We start from the raw sequence: 21,892 nt of genomic DNA, 5'->3' as shown, positions 1-21,892 counted from the left end.
TACATTTCATAGGAACTTCTCTGTTCTCTGTTCCACACCAGGTTCCTTACATTCTGGTAGAATCTATTTCTCACTTGTACCCTTCTGCTGATCTCCTTATCCAAGTTTGCATCTTGCATTACTTCACTTCCCAAATATTTGAAGTATTCAACAGCCTCAAGGTTTTGTCCCCTGATACTGAGAATATTTTGGACTGCATCAAAGGATCTGTTTTTTTTCTTTCTTTCTTTTTAAGTGTAAAGTCAAACACAAACAAAATAGAGAAGCAGTAGAGCCCTCCTGAAATTCAGCACATCATATGTATACATAAAATAATCAATGGTCCTACTGGTCCCGTTTTGACTGTTTTCATTCATTGTTTCTTTACTGGATCCACCCTGTCAATACCTTATGTACAATCACAATTTATTGTCTACATCTTTTCACGAGTACATGTTTCAAGAACATCGAAATTGTCTTCTTCATTTCACAATATTTCAAATTTTAATTGTGACAAAATGAAATACAGAATATTACAATTATTATAACCTTTCGTAAGGTTAACACACACCAGTCGTCATATTATAATGTGAAGCTCAAGAATTTTAGACTATATGTTAATTAGATTTAAGTGGTTATGAAATTTTAAACGATCTAGATAAAAAGCCAATAGTGTAAACCTTTCTGTGTTAAAATAGAGAGTCAAAATTGTAGGTTTATATGAGGCATACGTGATTGACAGTCAACCAGTCAATCGTCATCAACACATTAGATATGCCTGTTCTAGGTAGCTGAAAGATGAAAGCTGAAAAAAGATGAAGATGTTCGTCGCCATAAGACCTATCTGTGTCGGTGCGACGTAAAGCCCCTAGCAAAAAAAAAAAAAAAAAAAAAAAAAAAAAGATGGAGTGTAAGGATGAGAGGTAAGATTCTAATGAGCTTACGGCACATAAGTTTGATGGTATTTGCTGCAGTTCGGCTTTACTAAAATTTTTTGTCTATGCCTTTATGCCTTTGCGTGTTTAACAGATTTATTTCAGGAAATTTTGATGAGAACCTTACTTGTATATTATAAATTATCTCCCTTTAACTTCACCCACATTTCTCTTCCTATTTCCTATCCTATTGTAAGTCTTGCTCCTAAAACATACTTGACACTTTTTTCATTAATGTTCCCATTGACAGTTATGAACAGGATGTAACATATTTTAAAAAGAATGTATTGACATTGACTTCTTGACAATAGGATAGTATTACTTTAGATGGTAGTGGCTGCATGAAAAGAAGATAAGATAATGATTCATATGATTGTGTACCTTCATGTGCTTTAAGGCATGCTATAATGCTATTTGCTTTACGTCCCACTAACTACTTTTACGGTCTTCGGAGCTTTAAGGCATGAACAGCTCTGAAATAATCAGTTGAATGCCTATAAGACTGTGGACGCACATGAAGTGAAATGGTTAAAACTGATAGGAAGAGCTTAGTTTTTTTTCTTTTTTCTTATTATCTTCATTTTCATATGATGTAACTATAACTTGACTAAATATTATATTATATTATATTATATTATATTATATTATATTATATTATATTATATTATATTATATTATATTATATTATATTATATTATATTATATTATATTATATTATATTATATTTTTAATAGTTAATAAAGTAGGCCTACTTTTAAATACAATATAGAGTTGGCCATGCCTTTAGGGACGTATAGCTGTGAGCTTGCATCCGGGAGATAGTGGGTTCGAACTCCACTGTCGGCGGCCCTGAAAATGGTTTTCCCTGGTTTCCCATTTTCACACCAGGCAAATGCTGGGGCTATACCTTAATTAAGGCCACGGCCGCTTCATTCCCACTCCTAGGCCCTTCCTATCCCACCGTCGCCATAAGACCTATCTGTGTCAGTACGACATATAGCAAAATTGTAATAAATACAATATATATTTGGAAATTGTTTATTACAAATTGAATTTAAGTGAGTGAAGTCCTATTTCATCTCTTTTATCCCAAGTAGTCCTATTCCTGGTCTGCTGGACAGGAGAATCTGTGATGATGATGATGATATCCCCTTACATGAGAGCCTGGGCCATCCAAATTTGGGACATTAGTTTAACACCCCTTGACTATGCTGCTTCTGTGATCACACTGATTAATTCCAAGTCACTCATATCTGCAGTACCAACTATGAACTTCTGATATTTCTCGTGTGTGTTTTGATTAAGCCATTTTCTGATAATGGGCATTGTGAGTAAATGATTGAACATATTTCAATGAACAATCCATCATTTAAAAACATACAATCTGAAGGTCCTCAGAAAAATACTGATTTGTGTAGGATTGCTGATTTTCCAACATAATTTTCTTAAAGTAGTTCCAAGGTCTTCCACTACTAGGTAGTATGTGGTTGCTGGCATTGCTTGAGTCCCCATGCTACATTCCATGCGATTGCTTGTCATTACTTCTGGCTCTGTAACAGGAGAATCATTAGTTTCAAACAGTAGATTGTTGACATAATTTTAAGGCAGTAATATGATATTACTACAAGCTGTAGCTTGAAGCTTTGTTGATCTGGGAGTTACCTTACTATATAAATTTTAATATAAAAATCAATATACAGTACTGCCATATGTATTAGGAGACATCTTCAAAGACATGGCTGATCTTACAGAGACTCATTCTGATAGAAATTGAGTCCAGAGATTTTTGCTGGCAGCATAGAATTGTCTGTATAGCGGATGTTGCCTTGCTGCCTATTTGAACCCCACCTTTCCAGTTCTCTGTGGCTTTTCTGATGATCTGTTCTCTACAGACATTGAATAGGAATTGTGACAAAACACATCCCTTTCTGATGCCTTTTCTAACCTTAAATGGCTCTGATAACTGCCCATTGGTTCAAACTAATGCTTTGTTGTTGGTATACAATTTTATCAATTTAGGAAAGGTTATTCCAGTGAGGCTGAACTTGTAGGATTCCAGCAAGATACAGGAGATATTTTAGATTTAGGAAGTTAAATGGACTGCATCACTATTGACCTATCGAAGGATTTTGATAGGGTAGATCATGGCAGACTACTGACAAAAATGAGGACCATTGGACTAGATAAAAGAGTGATTAAATGGGTGGCTAAAAAAAAAAAAAAACATCTAGGAGAATTAGAATTGGTGAAGCTCTTAATCTACTTCTGTTAAGATAAGAAGGGGGGTTCCTTAAGGCAGTATTATTAGACCTTAATGTTTTCTTATACTATATATATGTATGTATGTCTGTGTCAGTGGGACCAGTAGGACCAAATAAGGTCACATATTGTGAATAGCAATTGTCACGGCCACTGTATAACAGGAAAGGGGACAAAGGTATAATTCCATTTTCACTACATTCAAGGTAGGGCAAAAACAAGACATAGATCTCACTAAAATATCACAATATTTACCCTAAAAGACTTTTGAACACCAAAGGAGGTAGAATATAATCCAAACAGCAAATAAATTTAACAGATAAAGAAGGAAGCTTCTGTAAGAGCATTTTCGAGCGTTGTAAAGAACTGAAATCACAGATAAGGCTTTTTGTAGATGATCCAATACTATATAGAGTAATAAATAAGATACAGGATTGTGAGGAACTGCAAAATGTCCTCAACATTGTGAGATGGACAGCAGTCAGTGGTATGATGGTAAACAGGATGAAAAATCAGGTTGACATGATAATAAGCTTTTGGGTTTTAGCTGAGTCAGAAAACAAGGTTTTCATTATTAGAGGAGTCTTGCTTGTGAACAGATGACATTTTCTTCTGAAGACGCGGAGCAAAGTTCTCGGCGATACATAAAGTATTTCACCTTGTTTTTGACACGGCAAAAGCTTATTATCGTGTCTACAGTTGCAGACTGTGAAAGCATTAATCTAAAAATCAGGTTGTAAGTTTCACAAAGATAAAAAGCCCTCAGAGTTTTAATTACAATGTTGATAGAGTAGAAGGGATCACTGTAAGTACCTATCACATTAATAGGATTATAAATAAAAGTTACAAATCTGTTCATAAGATTATAATGGTATTTAGGAGTTGTATTAAGGATGTGAATGATAGGGCGTAAAAGTCACTGGTGAGATGGCATTTAGAGTATGGTTCCAGTGTTTGTAACCTTCACCAGGATTACTTTATTCGAGATCTGGAAAAGATCCAAAGGAAAGCAGCACAGTTTTTTCTGGGTGAATTCCAACGAAAGAGTAGTGGTGCGAAAATGTTACAGAGTTTGGGCTGGGAAGACTTGGGAGTAGAGAGACGAACTGTTCGCGTAGGCAGTATGTTTTGAACTATCACTGGAGAGATGGCATGGAATGACATTAGTTGATGAATAAGCATAAACTGAGTTTTTAAAAGTGGGAAATTTCATAATATGCAGATAAAGTTGGAATTCAACATCGCAAATTGGTACAAATATTTGTTTATAGGAAGAATTAGAGATTGGGATAATTTATTGAGGGAGAATTCGATAAATTTCCATCTTCTGTGAAATTATTTAAGAAAATACTATTTAAACAACTGATGATTGATTGATTGATTGATTGGAAAATAGACTGCAGTTTCACCCTTATATCTTGGAACCATGATTCATTTGCAGCATTTGCTACACAAGCTACTAGTTTCTGTATTTATTACAATATAGGGTTTGAGCATTAACACACTCCATTTTTTTTAAGTTACTATATTGTATTATCGAATTTTGTAAATGAATTGATCATATTTAATTTGAGTTTAGATAATTTAGTTTTAATGCATTTTCACAGCATGAAGTATTTGCTTTCAGAATCAGATTAATGCAGTCCTCAATGATAATTTGGATTCACCTAACAAAAAGCAAAGACGTGAAGAGTTGCATTGGGTTCCTGATGATGTGAAATATCACAGCGAAGGAAGTGTCAGAGTTAAACTGCTGTGTGGTGCAGATCTCCTAGAGTCATTTGGTACACCTGGACTCTGGTCAGAAGAGGATGTAAGTGTATTATTTTATTGTCTTGATTCTAAGATAAAACATATCATGAAGTTAGAATATAAAAGAATTTCTCTTGCCTATGCTGGTATTTTGTTTAGAAAATATTTAAGTGGGAAGTTATCTATCCTTACATTTTAAAGTGATTATACATATATATTTGATTAGATGTAATGTGTGTACACTATCTGATCAAAATTATACTGACACATACTTGAAACTGACCTTTGCATGTTCCTTGGATATATTTCCCAGTAATGCTATAAATATGGAATGATAGTTATTACAGCCCACTTCCATCCTTGGCCTTCATAAGAGCTTGAACTCTGCAGACAAATTGTCTACCATGTGGCAGATCATTTTTCCTTCAGTATGGTAGCAAGCATTCTTAGGGAAGTCGGTCATTGGTGTCTGGAGCAAAGTCGCCATTCTAGTTCATCCCCAGAGCAATAGGACTGAGGTAGGAGCTCTGGGCTGGCTCATCCATTACTGGAATCTCATTGCCCATAAACTAGTCACAAACAAATTCTGCTTTAAAAAAGGGAGTATTTTCTTGTGAAGCACACAATGATGAATTCCAAACTGACCTTCTGCCGCAGACTACACACAGATGGTAAAAATGTTGTTCTCCTGTAGTGTGCTCTGTAATATTATGAAATAAAAGAAAGAACCTACCTCCACACTTTCTCTCCACTTCTGGCAAATTTTACTGTTGGTACTGAACAGGCTGGCATGTATTGTTGCCTCACATTTGCACTTCATCCAAACCCTCCCTTTTGTCACACCAAATCACACACCTTCAGTAGTCCATGGACCTGTGATGCTGCTCTTTACACCACCGAACATGACCATTGGGTGAAATGTGCTGTTAACGGGTGGTTGCCTTATCTTTGTATCTCCTGGAACACAATCATAGTGCTAGCTGGCAGCTGCAGATTTGGTGGCACTGCTGAATTCTTGAGTTATTGTATCACTCGATGCCTCAACTTTTCCTGTACCAAATTTTCTATGCTCGACAGTCCCTGTCAGTTAGCACGTTGCCTACCAAGCCATCGTTTTGTTGTGGTTGTGTGTTCCCATTTCCACTTCACAGTCACGTCCCCAACAATAGACATTGGCAACTTAAGAAGGGCAAAAATGGCCCTGAGCGATTGTTTACTGATCTCGTCACCAACAACCATTCCACAAAGTTGTATGCTCCCTTCTTCTTCTTTATTCATGGGGTCTCTTTAAAAAGTTCCTTTTAGTGTCGACCTCAAAGATCTTTTGCTACCATGTGTTTTCCTTCATCCCCACCTAGTTATACCTACTCCCTTCACAAAGTTGCAGTTCCTCCTTATTGAGTCGTCTTGAATGTTTCTTCTCTCTTCACTAGGTAATCCCAGTGTGGAGTTTCTGATTCTTCCCAGCACCTCACATTCAAAGAGTATGTGTTCAGCTGATTCTCCCGCATAGTTACATTTCCTACATACTGTGCCCTACAGGACCCTATGGTTCCGGCCAGGCGAATGCCGGTCTCAAACCCAGAGTACAGTAGTGAAAGAACTCCCACAAACGTGAGCTTGTGCACATAGTCTTACCTGAACACATATCCACGCTCGGCCGCACAATCGCGCACTTCTCAGGGATAACAAGGGAGAACAAAGGGCAATATTAAGATAAAACACTAGGATATGTGACTAATCAGGTAAGAATCAGCTAATATAAAATGAAAAAAAATATCTAACAGAAAACATCGCTGCATTCAAAGTTTTACAATCAGGGATTTATTACATAAAAATATACTATTTACAAATATAAGAGCTTTCAAATATGATTGGGTTAAAGATAATGTTGAGCCGATGACAACCAGTTCACTGCCTTCACGAAACAGCTGTGCTGTAACAAGCATGTTACAATTGTATAAGTAATGGAATCAATAGAAAATGGATATCTGCTGAAATACACATCTAACAGTAATTTCCATAAACTTTACTATGCCTCGTACCATCGAACCCCGGTGCAAACAAATATAAACACACAATGTACAGTGCCCTGACCCGGTCTCGAACCCTGGTCCCATGAAAAGTAAGGCGTTGAATATTCATATACAAACTATATAAAAAGGAACACAACCAACATGTCCAAGGGGTCAATATCAAACGGGCCAGTGTTAAAATAAATGCAGAACAAACAGAACTAAAATTTCCCTGCGTTCAAAACATCAAGGTCGTCTTCTCCTCCTTAAACACTCGACAAGCTGCAGACAGCAATATAACCAAGTTTCAAGACTGTGACGTCAGGCACAATAACCCTCACCAGCCGTGCACTCGACAGGCTGCAGTCCACACAATTTATGAGCCCAGCTGACTGACTGCGTGCTAAGAAACTTCGCCTTTCAAAGTACCTCACATAATCTGGCTGCTAAAAGCACTCTTTTAAATACACACGGGCTACCCGCCCTCATCTCAATATCACCAGCAATATAACAAATCTTATTTCCGCCTCCCATGGGCTCAACCTTGATGATACAAAGGCACAATTCAGTAAGCTACAGTCACATGGCCATAATAAGGCATCTCAAATGCATCCAATACACTCTCAAACTGTGCTGGGGCTCTCTCATATCAATTCATACAGACAGCTACATGCATAATGCCCACTTCTCTCAAACATTCGGACTCACTCGCCCTGTCAGTAAAGCTAGGTGAATTACGGGGTAAATCCTGGTCTCAACTACACAACCTACGTCTGCAGAGACAAATGCCTAAACGCGACACAATAAACAGTGCCTGCCTGTCAGACTAACCTACCATGACCAAGGGAGTTTGACCTGACCCATGAAGATAACACGTACACTAATAATACTATCGAAATGAAATATAAACACATCAACAAGGAATCTACAACTATCATCTACCCTAATGTACGGGGTTCGAGCTTGAGGCCTAGCTCTTTATTACCAAGAAATTTTCCTACCATAAACTAACCTGTTGGCTGACGGCCCCCCTATTCCTATCTAAATTTAAATGACATGCTTGAAACAGAATTGGAAAGCTCTGATCTTATATGATTGATGACATGACGGAGCGGCCCTTCCTGTGGACCACTGAATTTACCACATCATGACAAACTGCGACGCTTGCAGCAGATACTGGTGAACAATTGGAGACATTCTATCTTGCGTGAGTCCTTCGTACAGCTCCTTAGATGGTTGGAAGATGTCCCCTTCGACGTCGCGCTGATCAGGTATGCCCAACGTTCCTGGATCGATTCCCGATGTCGTGCCGGCTTCAGCTCCCGTTGTGGCTTCCTCGCAATGATGATGTAGAAGCTCGTTCTGGCTTGATGCTGGGGTAACTGAAAACAAATTCATTTATTACAGACTGTCCAGACTCGACGCCTGTTTCCACTACTATCGTGCCTCACACGTTACATTGACCAAGTCTTGTTCTGAATTTTAAACCTGGTACACTATAGCTTCTTCACCACTCTTAGTAACACTGTTATTCCATCCTTTCACTCGGACAACATGTCGTGGTATAAGAACTACCCTGAGCCTACATTTATTCTAGCATTACGTCAGTTACAACTTGACCTCACAGAAATATGAAGCTACTAGTTCATCAGTCTATTATAGGCAGTACCTCATCTCACCATAGCATATCAATACAGGTAATATCAAGAATTTAGCTGAATATGCAAGTTGATTACTTACTTGCCGGGATCTGGGAAGCGTCCCCAATCTTCATTAAGAGGCTTGGCTTGGGACATAACTCCCTTTAATGAGGTTCTGGAGATTTTCGTAATGACGCTCTAGCTCTCGTCCCACGAGAACGCTTCTTCTGGAATCTTTTATAAAATAAACTATAAGACAATGACTCCCTGGGTGGTCTTATGTAATCCCAATCTCTAATACTAAAATCTATACTATTTGTCCATGAACAGAATGGTTCATAGCCCTCCGTGAACGACAAAATAAAATTTTGTCAAAAATTTTATTTTCCTCAATGGTCGAGATCATCTTCTCATCGCAATCATTTATGCTGTAAATTTTCAAAACCTCATGGCACGGGACTATCTTCGGCTACAGACATGATAGCCTCCCTATCCTTCCTAACTTGGTAATAGGCATCTAGCAGGGCTAGAAATCTCTGGTGGTTACTTTCGCAGCCTTGACATTCCGTTTCTTCTCGCTGCTCAGATAGCTGTTTATGACGGTTTCCTGAAGAAATCATATTTACTTCTTCTTCTTCTTCTTGTCCTTCTGGTTGTTCTTCTCTGCCGTCATGTTCATCTTCTTCCGGAATGACAACCTCCTCTCCTGCAACATCTTCGGTGTCTTCTTCTTCTCCAAGTTTAGTAGGTTACAGAATCCCATATGTGTGAGTAACGAATTTATGTGGGTAACTGTTATGATATCTTTCTTCCCCATATCACATTTTGTTACATATGCCAATCCCTGCTAACTTCATCTTAATTCTCTTCATTCTTCATAATATTTCATTAATACAATCCACAAAAAAAAAATTCTATCTACTGGTTATACCATAAGTTTTCTATTTACTATTCTATTTATATACAGTGGTCATCATCTATATGGCTCTCCTACTTGTCAAGCTTACAGAAGTTCCCTGTATTACGGCCGTTCCGCAACTTTTCTTACACCCTGTCTCATTCAGTCTGCCTTCTAGCATGCGGAGGTTCATGCCACTTCGTTTTTGTTTACTTCTGTTGTTAGAGAGGTTCCCTCTCTGTGTTCCGCTGTCTACTTTGTGGAGTAAGAGATATTCCTTTCTCTCGGTTTTCCAATCAATTTTCTTCCGCCTTTAATTCACGACACGCGGAAAGCCACCTCTTCGCAACAGTACGTTTTCTCCTCAACTGTTCCACGTAGCTTCTTGGTTTAAGCATTCGTCCCTCTTTCATATCTTCCCTTCGCCGCTTCTTCTTTCTTCTGCCGATTCCAGTCTTCCACCTACGGCGTATTCTTACTTGTCTTGCAAACCAACCAAACTGGTATCGGTATTTTTGGTTCTTCTTGCGTCTCTTGTATGACCTAGTTCTCTTTCCTTTCCTTTGCTTCGAATGCTGGTTACACCATTGATCGTCCCTTTCATTTCCGCCTGCTATCTCTTTAAGATTCTTTCCAACAGTTTCCTTTTGACTATATTGTGCGTCCCCGGTCGGGTCTCCAATTTCTATTTGTACAGAAATCCCAGTAACGTCGTTTGCGATTTCCCTTCCTATATCATCTGCCTCAACCTTGGATACTGTTACACATTCCAAACTCTCTTCTTCCACGGCAGAATTTACGAGGTCTTTGCCCTCAGACGTCGTCGCATAGCACTTCAGCTCGTCCCCTTCTGGCAGGACTATGGCTATGTTGCCGGATCTCCGCATACTGAGATTCTTTAGCTGTTTTTCTTCTCCTTCCTGTAGCCAAACCAAAGTTGCCGTCTCCCCAGCTTCCTTGCTTTGATCTGTCTCCACTTCCGTGCTTGCCGTGTCATTCACTACTTCTCCTAAGGCTACTGTAATCTTCTCGTTTCCTAGTGTGTCTTCCTTTTCTGCTTCTGCCTCCTGAACCATCGGACTGTTTGTAGCTGATTGCTCCATTCGTGCCACATCGATTTCTGGCGGTTCAACCGGTGAATCCGACTGCTGAACTTCTTCGACAATTTCATCCTCGGACACCTTATCGTCGATTTTACCTTCCTTATTTTCGATCGATTCGTTCTCAGAGCCCTCTTGTTTAGGTACATCCATGACCTCTTCTTCCTGAGAAGCACCCATTTCTCCCTGCCTTGGCTCAACTATCTGTCTCGCTACAAATTCCTTCGATTTCTTCCAGGTCTGCCATCGATTAAGCTCCAACTCGGCAATCTTCACCTTATTCTCTTCCGTGGTTTGCTCTTTCCTTCCAACTCCTTCTCGAGTCCTAGCCTCCATATTGTCTTCTACTTTTTGCTCTACTTTTTCCAGCCTCTCTTGCGTATAATCTATGCGCTCTATTGCTGCTACCAGGTCTTCTTTAACGGTTCTCAATTCAGTCTGAGTCTCCTTGTCCTTTTCTTCTGTAAGCTGTTTTTTCCCCCGATACTGCCCTTAACTTCACGAATCTGTTCATGTACTGTCCTGTGCGACTCTTCAACCCGTCTACTCAACTCCTCTGTAGTGGTAACACATTGTCTACTCACGGTCTCTATCTTCGTTTCTAACTTGGCTACGGTTCGCCTAGTCGCTTCATTTCTAGAGGCCAATTGCTCCAAACGAATGCTAGTGTGCTCCTTTAGCTCAGTTATTTGGTTTGCTACCCGTGTCTCTGTGAGTACTAATTGTTCGGTCATTGTTTGTGTAACCTTTTCTTCGCACCCCGCGAATTTTTCCGTGAGTTGCTCGGTTACGTGTTCTTTAAGTTCTTTCACTTGTTCAGAGTTCCTAACTTCCTGTTCTTTAATAACTCCTAGTTCATCTCTAAGCGCCACAAACTGTGCCTCGCTTTTGGCACACTGTTCATTGAATAGCTCACTATTCCTAGTCGCTTGTCCTTTAATAACTCCTAGATCCTGTCTAAGTTCCTTTAGCTGATCGCTCAGGTGCCTCAGCACCTCGCCCATGTCTACCGACATTTGGCACTCACTCGTCATAAGGTCCGGCGGAAAAAACCGCTCCGTATGTCACCGATTAAATTTCAACTTCTATCAATTTCCCTCAATTCTAATTTATAAAAATTTTCCTAACTGCCAAAATCTTGGACTTCCAAAGCCTAAGTAGGCTGCCTCAATGCAACATCATGTCACTCCAACACAGGGTAACCGTCAGCACAACACTATGATACAAAATATATACAACACAAACACAAAATTCTCCAACAAATGTCACAAAAACAACAAAAAACTTCAACATGCAAAAATCAAAGCTATATGATTATACACCTGTTAAACACAACACCCTACAGGTCAAATCCCCACACGAATCTCATCCAACACTCCACGGTAACCACAAAGTCAGCACATCCTCGCTAATCAACAACAACTGCAATATCCATATTCTAATGGTAAGACCAAGGGACATATAAGTCACGAAATACCTCTCTGAACTGGCAGTCATTAAACATCGCAAGTCTCAACAAGATACTCCTAATATATCACGAAGCTACTCGTACAGATCAAAGACCAAACTTGGTATACCTGCACTACACATAATTGAATGCAGCTGCCATAACATATGCCTGAAATCAAGCCTTGCATGACCTCTATTTACCGAAATATAAGGTCCTTCTTTTATAGACACAAGTTATGACCCATAGCCCTATCCACGGAGAACATCAGCAAAATACAACTTGGCTGTGTGAGCTCGTTTACACAAATATCAAGCACCACCTGACGGCATAATAAAACAAGCTGTATGACCCTCATTACTGCAATATCGGGTCCTAAGTTGGCCGCACCAATTTCACTATTTTTGGGTAACCCTCACTTACGGATCTATCAGGCCCCACATGTTGCTCAAATTTACTCTGGCGCTATGGTTCCCCTTTACAGAAATATCGGGGCCCACACGTTGCTCGGCGCCAAATTTACTATATGCCCTACAGGACCCTATGGTTCCGGCCAGGCGAATGCCAGTCTCGAACCCAGAGTACAGTAGTGAAAGAACTCCCACAAACGTGAGCTTGTGCACATAGTCTTACCTGAACACATATCCACGCTCAGCCGCACAATCGCGCACTTCTCAGGGATAACAAAGGAGAACAAAGGGCAATATTAAGATAAAACACTAGGATATGTGACTAATCAGGTAAGAATCAGCTAAAATAAAATGAAAAAAAATATCTAACAGAAAACATCGCTGCATTCAAAGTTTTACAATCGGGGATTTATTACATAAAAATATACTATTTACAAATATAAGAGCTTTCAAATATGATTGGGTTAAAGATAATGTTGAGCCGATGACAACCAGTTCACTGCCTTCACAAAACAGCTCTGCTGTAACAAGCATGTTACAATTATGTAAGTAATGGAATCAATAGAAAATGGATATCTGCTGAAATACACATCTAACAGCAATTTCCATAAACTTTACTATGCCTCGTACCATCGAACCCCGGTGCAAACAAATATAAACACATAATGTACAGTGCCCTGACCCGGTCTCGAACCCTGGTCCCATGAAAAGTAAGGCGTTGAATATTCATATACAAACTATATAAAAAGGAACACAACCAACATGTCCAAGGGGTCAATATCAAATGGGCCAGTGTTAAAATAAATGCAGAACAAACAGAACTAAAATTTCCCTGCGTTCAAAACATCAAGGTCGTCTTCTCCTCCTTAAACACTCGACAAGCTGCAGACAGCAATATAACCAAGTTTCAAGACTGTGACGTCAGGCACAATAACCCTCACCAGCCGTGCACTCGACAGGCTGCAGTCCACACAATTTATGAGCCCAGCTGACTGACTGCGTGCTAAGAAACTTCGCCTTTCAAAGTACCTCACATAATCTGGCTGCTAAAAGCACTCTTTTAAATACACACGGGCTACCCGCCCTCATCTCAATATCACCAGCAATATAACAAATCTTATTTCCGCCTCCCATGGGCTCAACCTTGATAATACAAAGGCACAATTCAGTAAGCTATAGTCACATGGCCATAATAAGGCATCTCAAATGCATCCAATACACTCTCAAACTGTGCTGGGGCTCTCTCATATCAATTCATACAGTCAGCTACATGCATAATGCCCACTTCTCTCAAACATTCGGACTCGCTCGCCCTGTCATTAAAGCTAGGTGAATTACGGGGTAAATCCTGGTCTCAACTACACAACCTACGTCTGCAGAGACAAATGCCTAAACGCGACACAATAAACAGTGCCTGCCTGTCAGACTAACCTACCATGACCAAGGGAGTTTGACCTGACCCATGAAGATAACACGTACACTAATAATACTATCGAAATGAAATATAAACACATCAACAAGGAATCTACAACTATCATCTACCCTAATGTACGGGGTTCGAGCTTGAGGCCTAGCTCTTTATTACCAAGAAATTTTCCTACCATAAACTAACCTGTTGGCTGACGGCCCCCTATTCCTATCTAAATTTAAATGACATGCTTGAAACAGAATTGGAAAGCTCTGACCTTATATGATTGATGACATGACGGAGCGGCCCTTCCTGTGGACCACTGAATTTACCACATCATGACAAACTGCGACGCTTGCAGCAGATACTGGTGAACAATTGGAGACATTCTATCTTGCGTGAGTCCTTCGTACAGCTCCTTAGATGGTTGGAAGATGTCCTCTTCGACGTCGCGCTGATCAGGTACGCCCAACGTTCCTGGATCGATTCCCGATGTGCCGGCTTCAGCTCCCGTTGTGGCTTCCTCGCAATGATGATGTAGAAGCTCATTCTGGCTTGATGCAGGGGTAACTGAAAACAAATTCATTTATTACAGACTGTCCAGACTCGACGCCTGTTTCCACTACTATCGTGCCTCACACGTTACATTGACCAAGTCTTGTTCTGAATTTTAAACCTGGTACACTATAGTTTCTTCACCACTCTTAGTAACACTGTTATTCCATCCTTTCACTCGGGCAACATGTCGTGGTATAAGAACTACCCTGAGCCTACATTTATTCTAGCATTACGTCAGTTACAACTTGACCTCACAGAAATATGAAGCTACTAGTTCATCAGTCTATTATAGGCAGTACCTCATCTCACCATAGCATATCAATACAGGTAATATCAAGAATTTAGCTGAATATGCAGGTTGATTACTTACTTCCTCGCAGATTCAGTAGTACTAGTTGTATGTGCAGCTCGAAGATAAAACGTTGTTCGCGGTGCCGACTTGCAGCATGACGACTTCGTTTAAGCAGCCTTACGGTCAGAGAATGAGGCTGATGTGCCAGGCGGCCTTGCATTTATAATCAGGTTGGCATAGCCACGCCGCTTGATCGCGTGCAGGATACGCGCGCCCGCGACTCGAAGTTTTCCCGCACAAAGCACGTCAAGTACCCTACTTAACGAATGCATTTATGATTGAATGCATATCAAAATGAAGCATAAATTATGCAGGTTGCAATTCTTGTATCAGATCGAATGCATCTCTTCCGTAACCAAAGATATTAATTTAATTCTTTCTTCCCTCCGAAGGTTAGTTTTGCCGGGATCTGGGAAGCGTCCCCAATCTTCATTAAGAGGCTTCGCTTGGGACATAACTCCCTTTAATGAGGTTCTGGAGATTTTCATAATGACGCTCTAGCTCTCGTCCCACGAGAACGCTTCTTCTGGAATCTTTTATGAAATAAACTATAAGACAATGACTCCCTGGGTGGTCTTATGTAATCCCAATCTCTAATACTAAAATCTATACTATTGGTCCATGAACAGAATGGTTCAATACATTGTCTCTTATTACTCCAATTCTGTATAAGTGCTTTTTAAGATGGCAGTGTCGAGTCAGCAGTCCTACTACCCATCTTGTATTTTCTCTGCTGAGTTCCAGCAGTTCTTTAGTATGCTTCCTGTTTGGGCTCTTTATTAGTTCTTTCGCAAGCTTGCATCCTGGAGCATTTTTCCAGTTTTCCATTTGTTTCTTTTGTACCCATTTACCTATGTAATGTCGAGCTTGTCTATAAGAGATCCCACATACTGATTCTGGGCCCACAAAAGGTGTTTCTGACCCTTTTCTTGCCAGTTTATCTGCTTTTTCATTACTTTATATGCCTGCATGCCTAGGTACCCATGTTATTTTAACAACATTGTACTCTGAGAGCTTCAGGAGAAGTGTATGACAATACTAAACAGTTTTGGATGTAACCTGGACAGCTTCAAGTGCCTTAATGGCTGCTCCCTCTGTCGCGAGCGTGAAGGATCTTTTCTCGGCGAGACCTTTTTAATATCTTCTCCTTGAAGTAAATGTGGGGCTGTTTATGCTGGGGAAGGAAGAGATGTTGCTTTTCATATGGTGGTTTTATAAGTTTAAATCTATGCAAACTACTGCATCATTTGCATGCTTCGACGAATGATATTGACGGTAATGTGACTTTTAATTTTATATCATTTGATGTATTATCTTTCTTTTTTATTATGGCCGACCAAAGTCCATCTCGGTACTCGAGGCGAGAATGGCATGTGTATGAGTTGTTAAGGTGATTGTGGTGCGTCAAAATCTGGTCTCTGATTATTTTAAATGAATTTCTCGATGAAACATTTTGCCCTTATTTGAAGGTATGGTCTGTGTGTCGGCCGGAAGGTCTATTCTAGCCGTACGCAGTATGTAGGTGATGGATCTACGCGTGACCATGGGGTCGCAAACGTCCTACTGTCATTTGCCCTAAGTGGGCTATATATCTACTACTGACGTGAGACCTTATTGATGAAATGTTGAACTGCACTCTACGAGTTGCCTTGATTTTATTTACTCACACCAATCTGCCGGAATCATTTGCCTTTGGGGGCAAAAGGATCGCGTGATTGAATGAATGTGTAGATCAATGAGCTGAGTGCCAAGATGACGTATCGGTCTGTTGAATTTATGCCTATTTGTTCTCTATCGCGCCTCTTTTCTCCTGGGTGCGAAGTCTTTATTTTGTATGGTGTGCATCCTAGTTGTTTACGACCTGGAGCTCGCCATGTTGGTTTATTTCTTTCATGGCCGTGTGCAGGTCCATGTTTTCTGTTATTGTTTTGCTTTGCGTTCATTGCTCCATGGAGCATTGTCTTTGCCCCTCGTGGATTATTTCCTTGGTCCGGCAGTTTTCTGATTTAATCACTTTATTATTTTATCTGCTCCTTGGTGTGTGGGAATCGATATGAGAGGGGTATTATTAAAAAAAAGGTGGATATTGAAAAATGACTCCCACGCTTGAAATTGCGTTTCTATTCCTCGCCGAAGGAAAGATTGAATAAAGATTGAGTTAATGATATTCAGCTCGCAGTTTTTAGTAGTGAGGTCAGTGGTGGAATAAATGCTATCATCTCAAGAGTAACTGTGCCCTACGCATGTAAGAAAAGATGAGGTCACGAGACCTTGGTACGATTATCTTTTGGGCTGACGCCGAATATGTATGTATTGCCTTGTTATTATTACTGGTTATTTCATCTAATTAATCCCTTTGATTTACGTTACATTACAATAAATTCTCATCTATCATTTATATGGATTTTTACTTGTAGTAGTGTTAGTTGTTAGCTTTAATTGTTTGAGGAGAATAACGTTTTCAGCTCAGGGCCATGTCTTTCGCCCTTCCTGATCGGGGATCCACGGCAAATTTGTTTCTCTACGATGGTCGTGATTCACTGTGTGTGTCCTTTAGTTAGGGAGGGTGTGGCTCACATGGTTAGGCTTAATTAATCGGTTGGCACAGTTCATGGTCTGGCCTCTGTTTCAACCATTTCTTCCCCTTCTACTTCCTCACCCTCAGAAAAATTACAACCTAGAAACACCTTCAGTGTCTCCTTTCCCGTTTGACTGTATGTTCCGTCAGGTTTTTCCAGTGTTCCCACTTGATTTATATTTACTGTTTTAAGAACCTTCTGGAGCCTTGCTGCTTCAGTGTTTGATTCCACTCTCTCGCAAAATAGTCTCCAATAGTTTTTTTTTTTTGCTCTCCGTATCTCTAGGTTATACTCAATGAGTTTCCTATGATATGCGTCCCACATGTCATCTCTTGATGAATTTTTATACAACGCTCTAACCTCTTTCTTCATTTTGGCTAGGTTGTTATTCCACCACCTAACATTTTTGGCAGTTTTCCTTTCTCTAAGGGGACAGTTGTCATGGTATGAGGCTAAAATGGCCTCTTCTAATTGTTCCATTGCCTCATCCAATTCCCTCCTTCCCCATACATTCATTTGGATTTTTTGTACAGCCTCTGTATCCATCCAGTTCATTCTTTTAGGATCTCTGTACAATTCAATATCACATTACCTTGCATCTATCGCAAATTGGATATGCTGGTGGTCTGCCAATGACGGCTCCTCAGCACCTTCCAATTCTTAATGAAGTTTGCTATATGCGTAGTGCTCAACGTGATATCTATTACCTCTCTACGATTTTTATTTATGAATGTTGGTTTATTTCCTAGGTTTATTATCAATTCTGTTTTTATAATAAACTCTAGTAAAGACTCACCCCTTGCATTGAATTAGTACTGCCCTATGCAGTGTGATGTGCATTTGCATCTACTCCGAGTACTAGGTGTTCACCTTTCCTCTTTGCTTTGCAAATCAATTCTTCAACGTCTTCCGAAGGAGGCGGATCCGTTGAGTCATATGGAAGGTATGCAGAACCTATTGTTATTTCTCTGGGACCTTCCCAATTTCCAAGTTTTATTTTGGCCACCACTAAATTCCTTGAACAATGTTCCTATTAAAAAAAAAAAAAAGCATTTTAATTTTCTGCTCACAAGTAAACATGTTCTGGGCATATCCAATGTAGTATCGTACATTAGCTTACCTCCAGATTCTGCCAGTCCGACTACTCTGCCCTTAACTACCCATGGCTCTTGTATAAGAGCCACGTCAGTAGCCTCGGAACTTGAACTTCCTGATGAAATTGGCAACAGCTGCTTTTTTATGTTGAAGGTTGGCCTGAAGAACTTTCAGCACCATCCTTGCCAATGCTAGGTTTTGTTTTTCCCTTAATTACTTGAAATTTGATCTGCCTAAGTCCAAGCTTGGCCCTAAGGCCTCTCTTCTTGAGCTCTTCAAAATCTCTTTCATTAAGGGCCAAAACAATTGTCCTTCCTGTGTCATCAGTGGTTGTCACATTCAGACTCTCCTCTCTTTTGTTGGAAGTTTGGTGTCGTGCTGATGTATTCTGACAAGAACATTTTCAACCTTCATCTTGTCAAATGGAGGTGGAAACGTGGTGATGACCTTTGTAGTATTCAGCACCTTCTTTGCTACTGTCACCTCCAAATTCTCCCCTTTCCAAGGGTTGCAATTGGTTACTGTGTTCCAGCCAACTTTTGATTTCTGGATTTCCACAGATCAGTACCTTTGCTAAACTTTCCAGCCTTGGAGACTCAAGGAAGCCTGGAAGACATCCATCTGACAGAGGTTTCATCTGTGCTGTCAAAACAGATGAAAGCTCTTTCATGTCTTCCTCCTTCAGTTTTCCATCTGGAAAGGTTTTAGGTATTATGGCTACCTTGATTGACGTAAGTCTTTCTGAAAAGGACATGACCGTGTCTTCTTTCTGTTTCTTGGTGGGCGGTTTTGTAGCCGAACTTGATGGCATACTATCCTCCGACCTTAGCCTTTTGGGCGTTGTCGATGGGATAACATCTCACTGATCCCTGTTCCTTGGCTTCTTCTTTGTCCAAGTTCCAGCCGCTATTTTGGCTTCCTTCCTTGCTCTCTTCCTCTCCTTATAGTATGCACTGTTGCAAGGTGGTCTATCGATATGTAATCTGTTGATTTTTGATGCAGAAATCTTCAGTTCTGTCTGTACGGATGTTCTTGATTTGCTTGTGGTAGCAGTCTGCTCTACTGAAGCTTCTGTTGCCATTTCTTGTTTTGTGTTGGTGACAGCCTGTCCTATTGGGACATCTGTCTCCATTTTCTCATCTTGGGCTTGCTCCCGGATCAGCTCTGCTGGAGCTTCCATGGCTTCCCTTGATGTTTTTGAAAATGGTTCTTTTTTGAGCATCCGTGTTTCAATCAATCATAGGGATTTTGCTCTTCCTAGGGTTCTGAGCGTCGTTCTCACCATCCATGATGAGGTATACAACCAGATATTGTCCTCCCGCAACTCAGGCTCTCCATAGCAGAAACAATGCCCCTCAGTCGTCCATCCAGCGGTCTGCCCCTGGCCCAAACCTAGCCAGGTTTGTTCTCCCTTCAGTAGGCCTACTCAGTGGTTTCCACTTGGCATTCCCATGACCGAGTTCACAGCCATGAGTTACCCCTAGTTGGGTTTGCCCCTTTCCCAACTCGCAGCTTGTCCAGGCTATGTAGAGCAAAGTGATGTGTTGGTTCCAGCACCCAGCAGTGAGCCTTCACCTCAATCACCAGCACCACTTCACCTGAACCACCATATCACCCGTGTGGAGGATCCATGGATGCCTCTCTAGCATGTGTGGGCGAGGCTTCCACTTCCGAGCCTTGGCTTGGGCTAGTAACAATCATAATGCCTCAAGACGTTTTCTAGCAATACCTGTTTTGGTCTGCAAGAGGGTATTTTATTTTCCTCAGACCCTCCAGACAAATTCGGCGGGCACCCCCTATCTGCCACCTGGGACGCGCCTGATAGGGGAACAGGTAAGAAAACCCCCACGGGTGTATGCTTCACACATTCTGTAGATATCCCATTTCACCGAACAACATCTAGCCCGCTGCCGCCTTTTATAGCAGCAGTAGCAGCAATGGTCATCGTAACATGTAGTTTGTAGTTTGTGTGTTCAGAAGGGTGTCCAGATACTTTTGATCAGATAGTGTATTTTGATACAATGCTTTCAGTAGAATTGGAGTGTAAATTGATTGCAAATATGAAACACCTTTCTAATAGATTTTATATGTTTTTTCTTTCATGTATTCTCTATGATAACACTTAATTAAATCTTTCTAATCAGACCCCACCATTAGTAGACTTGTGATCATCATCGTCATCATCCATATCAGTTTCTCTTGTCTTGCTCCTGCCAGGTTGGAATGTTTATAGCACCTCTATTCAACAACCATTGTTCCTCCTTAACTGTGTTCCAATCTACAGGGTTGCCGAGAAGTTCTTTTACATGTTGTAGCATAAGAGAGTTAGGCATGAAAACATTGCTATGAATAAAACAGGATTTTTTTAAATTTCAGCATTTATTTTGAATAAACAATGTCTGGTTAACATTAACAATTAACATTAACAATTCATTGATCAACAGCGTCAGTATGTATTCCTTCCTGTTCGAAGCAAAGGTTGATGTGTCGCCACGTTCTTGTGGGCATCCGCTGCTGCATGTGAGGGGTGAACGTTCCAAATGTCATGCGAACTCCATCTTTCAATTGATCATCGTTCACATATCGTCGTTTATGAGCATCTTCTTTTATTATGCCCCATAGTGCATTGTCCAGTGTTCTGAGGTCTGTGCTTTGTGGAGGCCATGGCAATGGTGCTGGAAGGTCTCATGATGCACATCCAATCTAGCTGTTTGGAAAAAGTTCATTTAGCCTGTTACTGACACTCACAGCGAAATGTGGTGGAGCACCTTTTGTTGAAATGCCACGATGTCAGTTATACCTTTAGCCCTTAATTTTGGAAGCAACCACGTGTTAATCATGTGAAGGTAGCTGTGCTGGTTCACAGGACCATAGATGAAATATGACCAAAGCAGGTGGTCTGCCATTAACCATGTCCAAAGCATAATATGCGGCGGATTGCACTCGATTTCCTCATAAAAGTGTGGATTGCTTTTTGACCAAATAAAGACTTTATGATTTCATGAGCTATGATAAATCGCACACTCGTCAGAGACCATAACTCTTTTTGATCATCTGCATGTGGGAAGTGTGCAAGCAGCACTTCACATGCATGCACATGTTGCTCTGAGTCACAATCACTCAACTCTTTCACTGAGGATGGCCGAAAACATGAAAGTTTCAAGGCTTTCCGCATATGGTCTTGCATAGTTGATCGCGGGATGCCTAATTCCGCAGACTGCTTACGGGTTGACTTCACCAGTGATCGTTCGGTCGATTCTGCCACAGGAGCATAAGTTTCGATGCGGGTTGTAGGCCTTCCGCTATGTGGTGCATCGAGAACACTTCCCGTCGCAAAGGTTTTCTTCTCCCATGTGAATAACACTGGTTGCGATGGCAGTGGTTTTCCAAATCTCACAGCGAAGTCCTTCAAAATGTCTGTCATTGCCTTTTTCATATTCTGATGTTTGTGATCCCAAACAGAAG

General features: G+C 40.6%; 1 protein-coding gene across 3 annotated transcripts in view; it reads left to right on the top strand.

Moving 5' to 3' along the window:
* Positions 1-21,892, top strand: part of Nmnat (nicotinamide mononucleotide adenylyltransferase) — a 316,157-nt gene that overhangs the window by 85,280 nt on the left and 208,985 nt on the right. For all 3 annotated transcript variants that reach the window (XM_067142889.2, XM_067142887.2, XM_067142888.2), the window contains exon 3: positions 4,801-4,986. In XM_067142889.2, coding sequence (XP_066998990.1) covers positions 4,801-4,986 — 186 coding nt within the window. The remainder of the gene's footprint in view (positions 1-4,800; positions 4,987-21,892) is intronic.

The sequence above is a fragment of the Anabrus simplex genome, chromosome 3 (assembly GCF_040414725.1).
Source record: "Anabrus simplex isolate iqAnaSimp1 chromosome 3, ASM4041472v1, whole genome shotgun sequence".
NCBI lineage: Eukaryota > Metazoa > Arthropoda > Insecta > Orthoptera > Tettigoniidae > Anabrus > Anabrus simplex.
The sequence above is the reverse complement of the archived record's forward strand: the minus strand, read 5'-3'. Positions and strand labels throughout refer to the sequence as shown.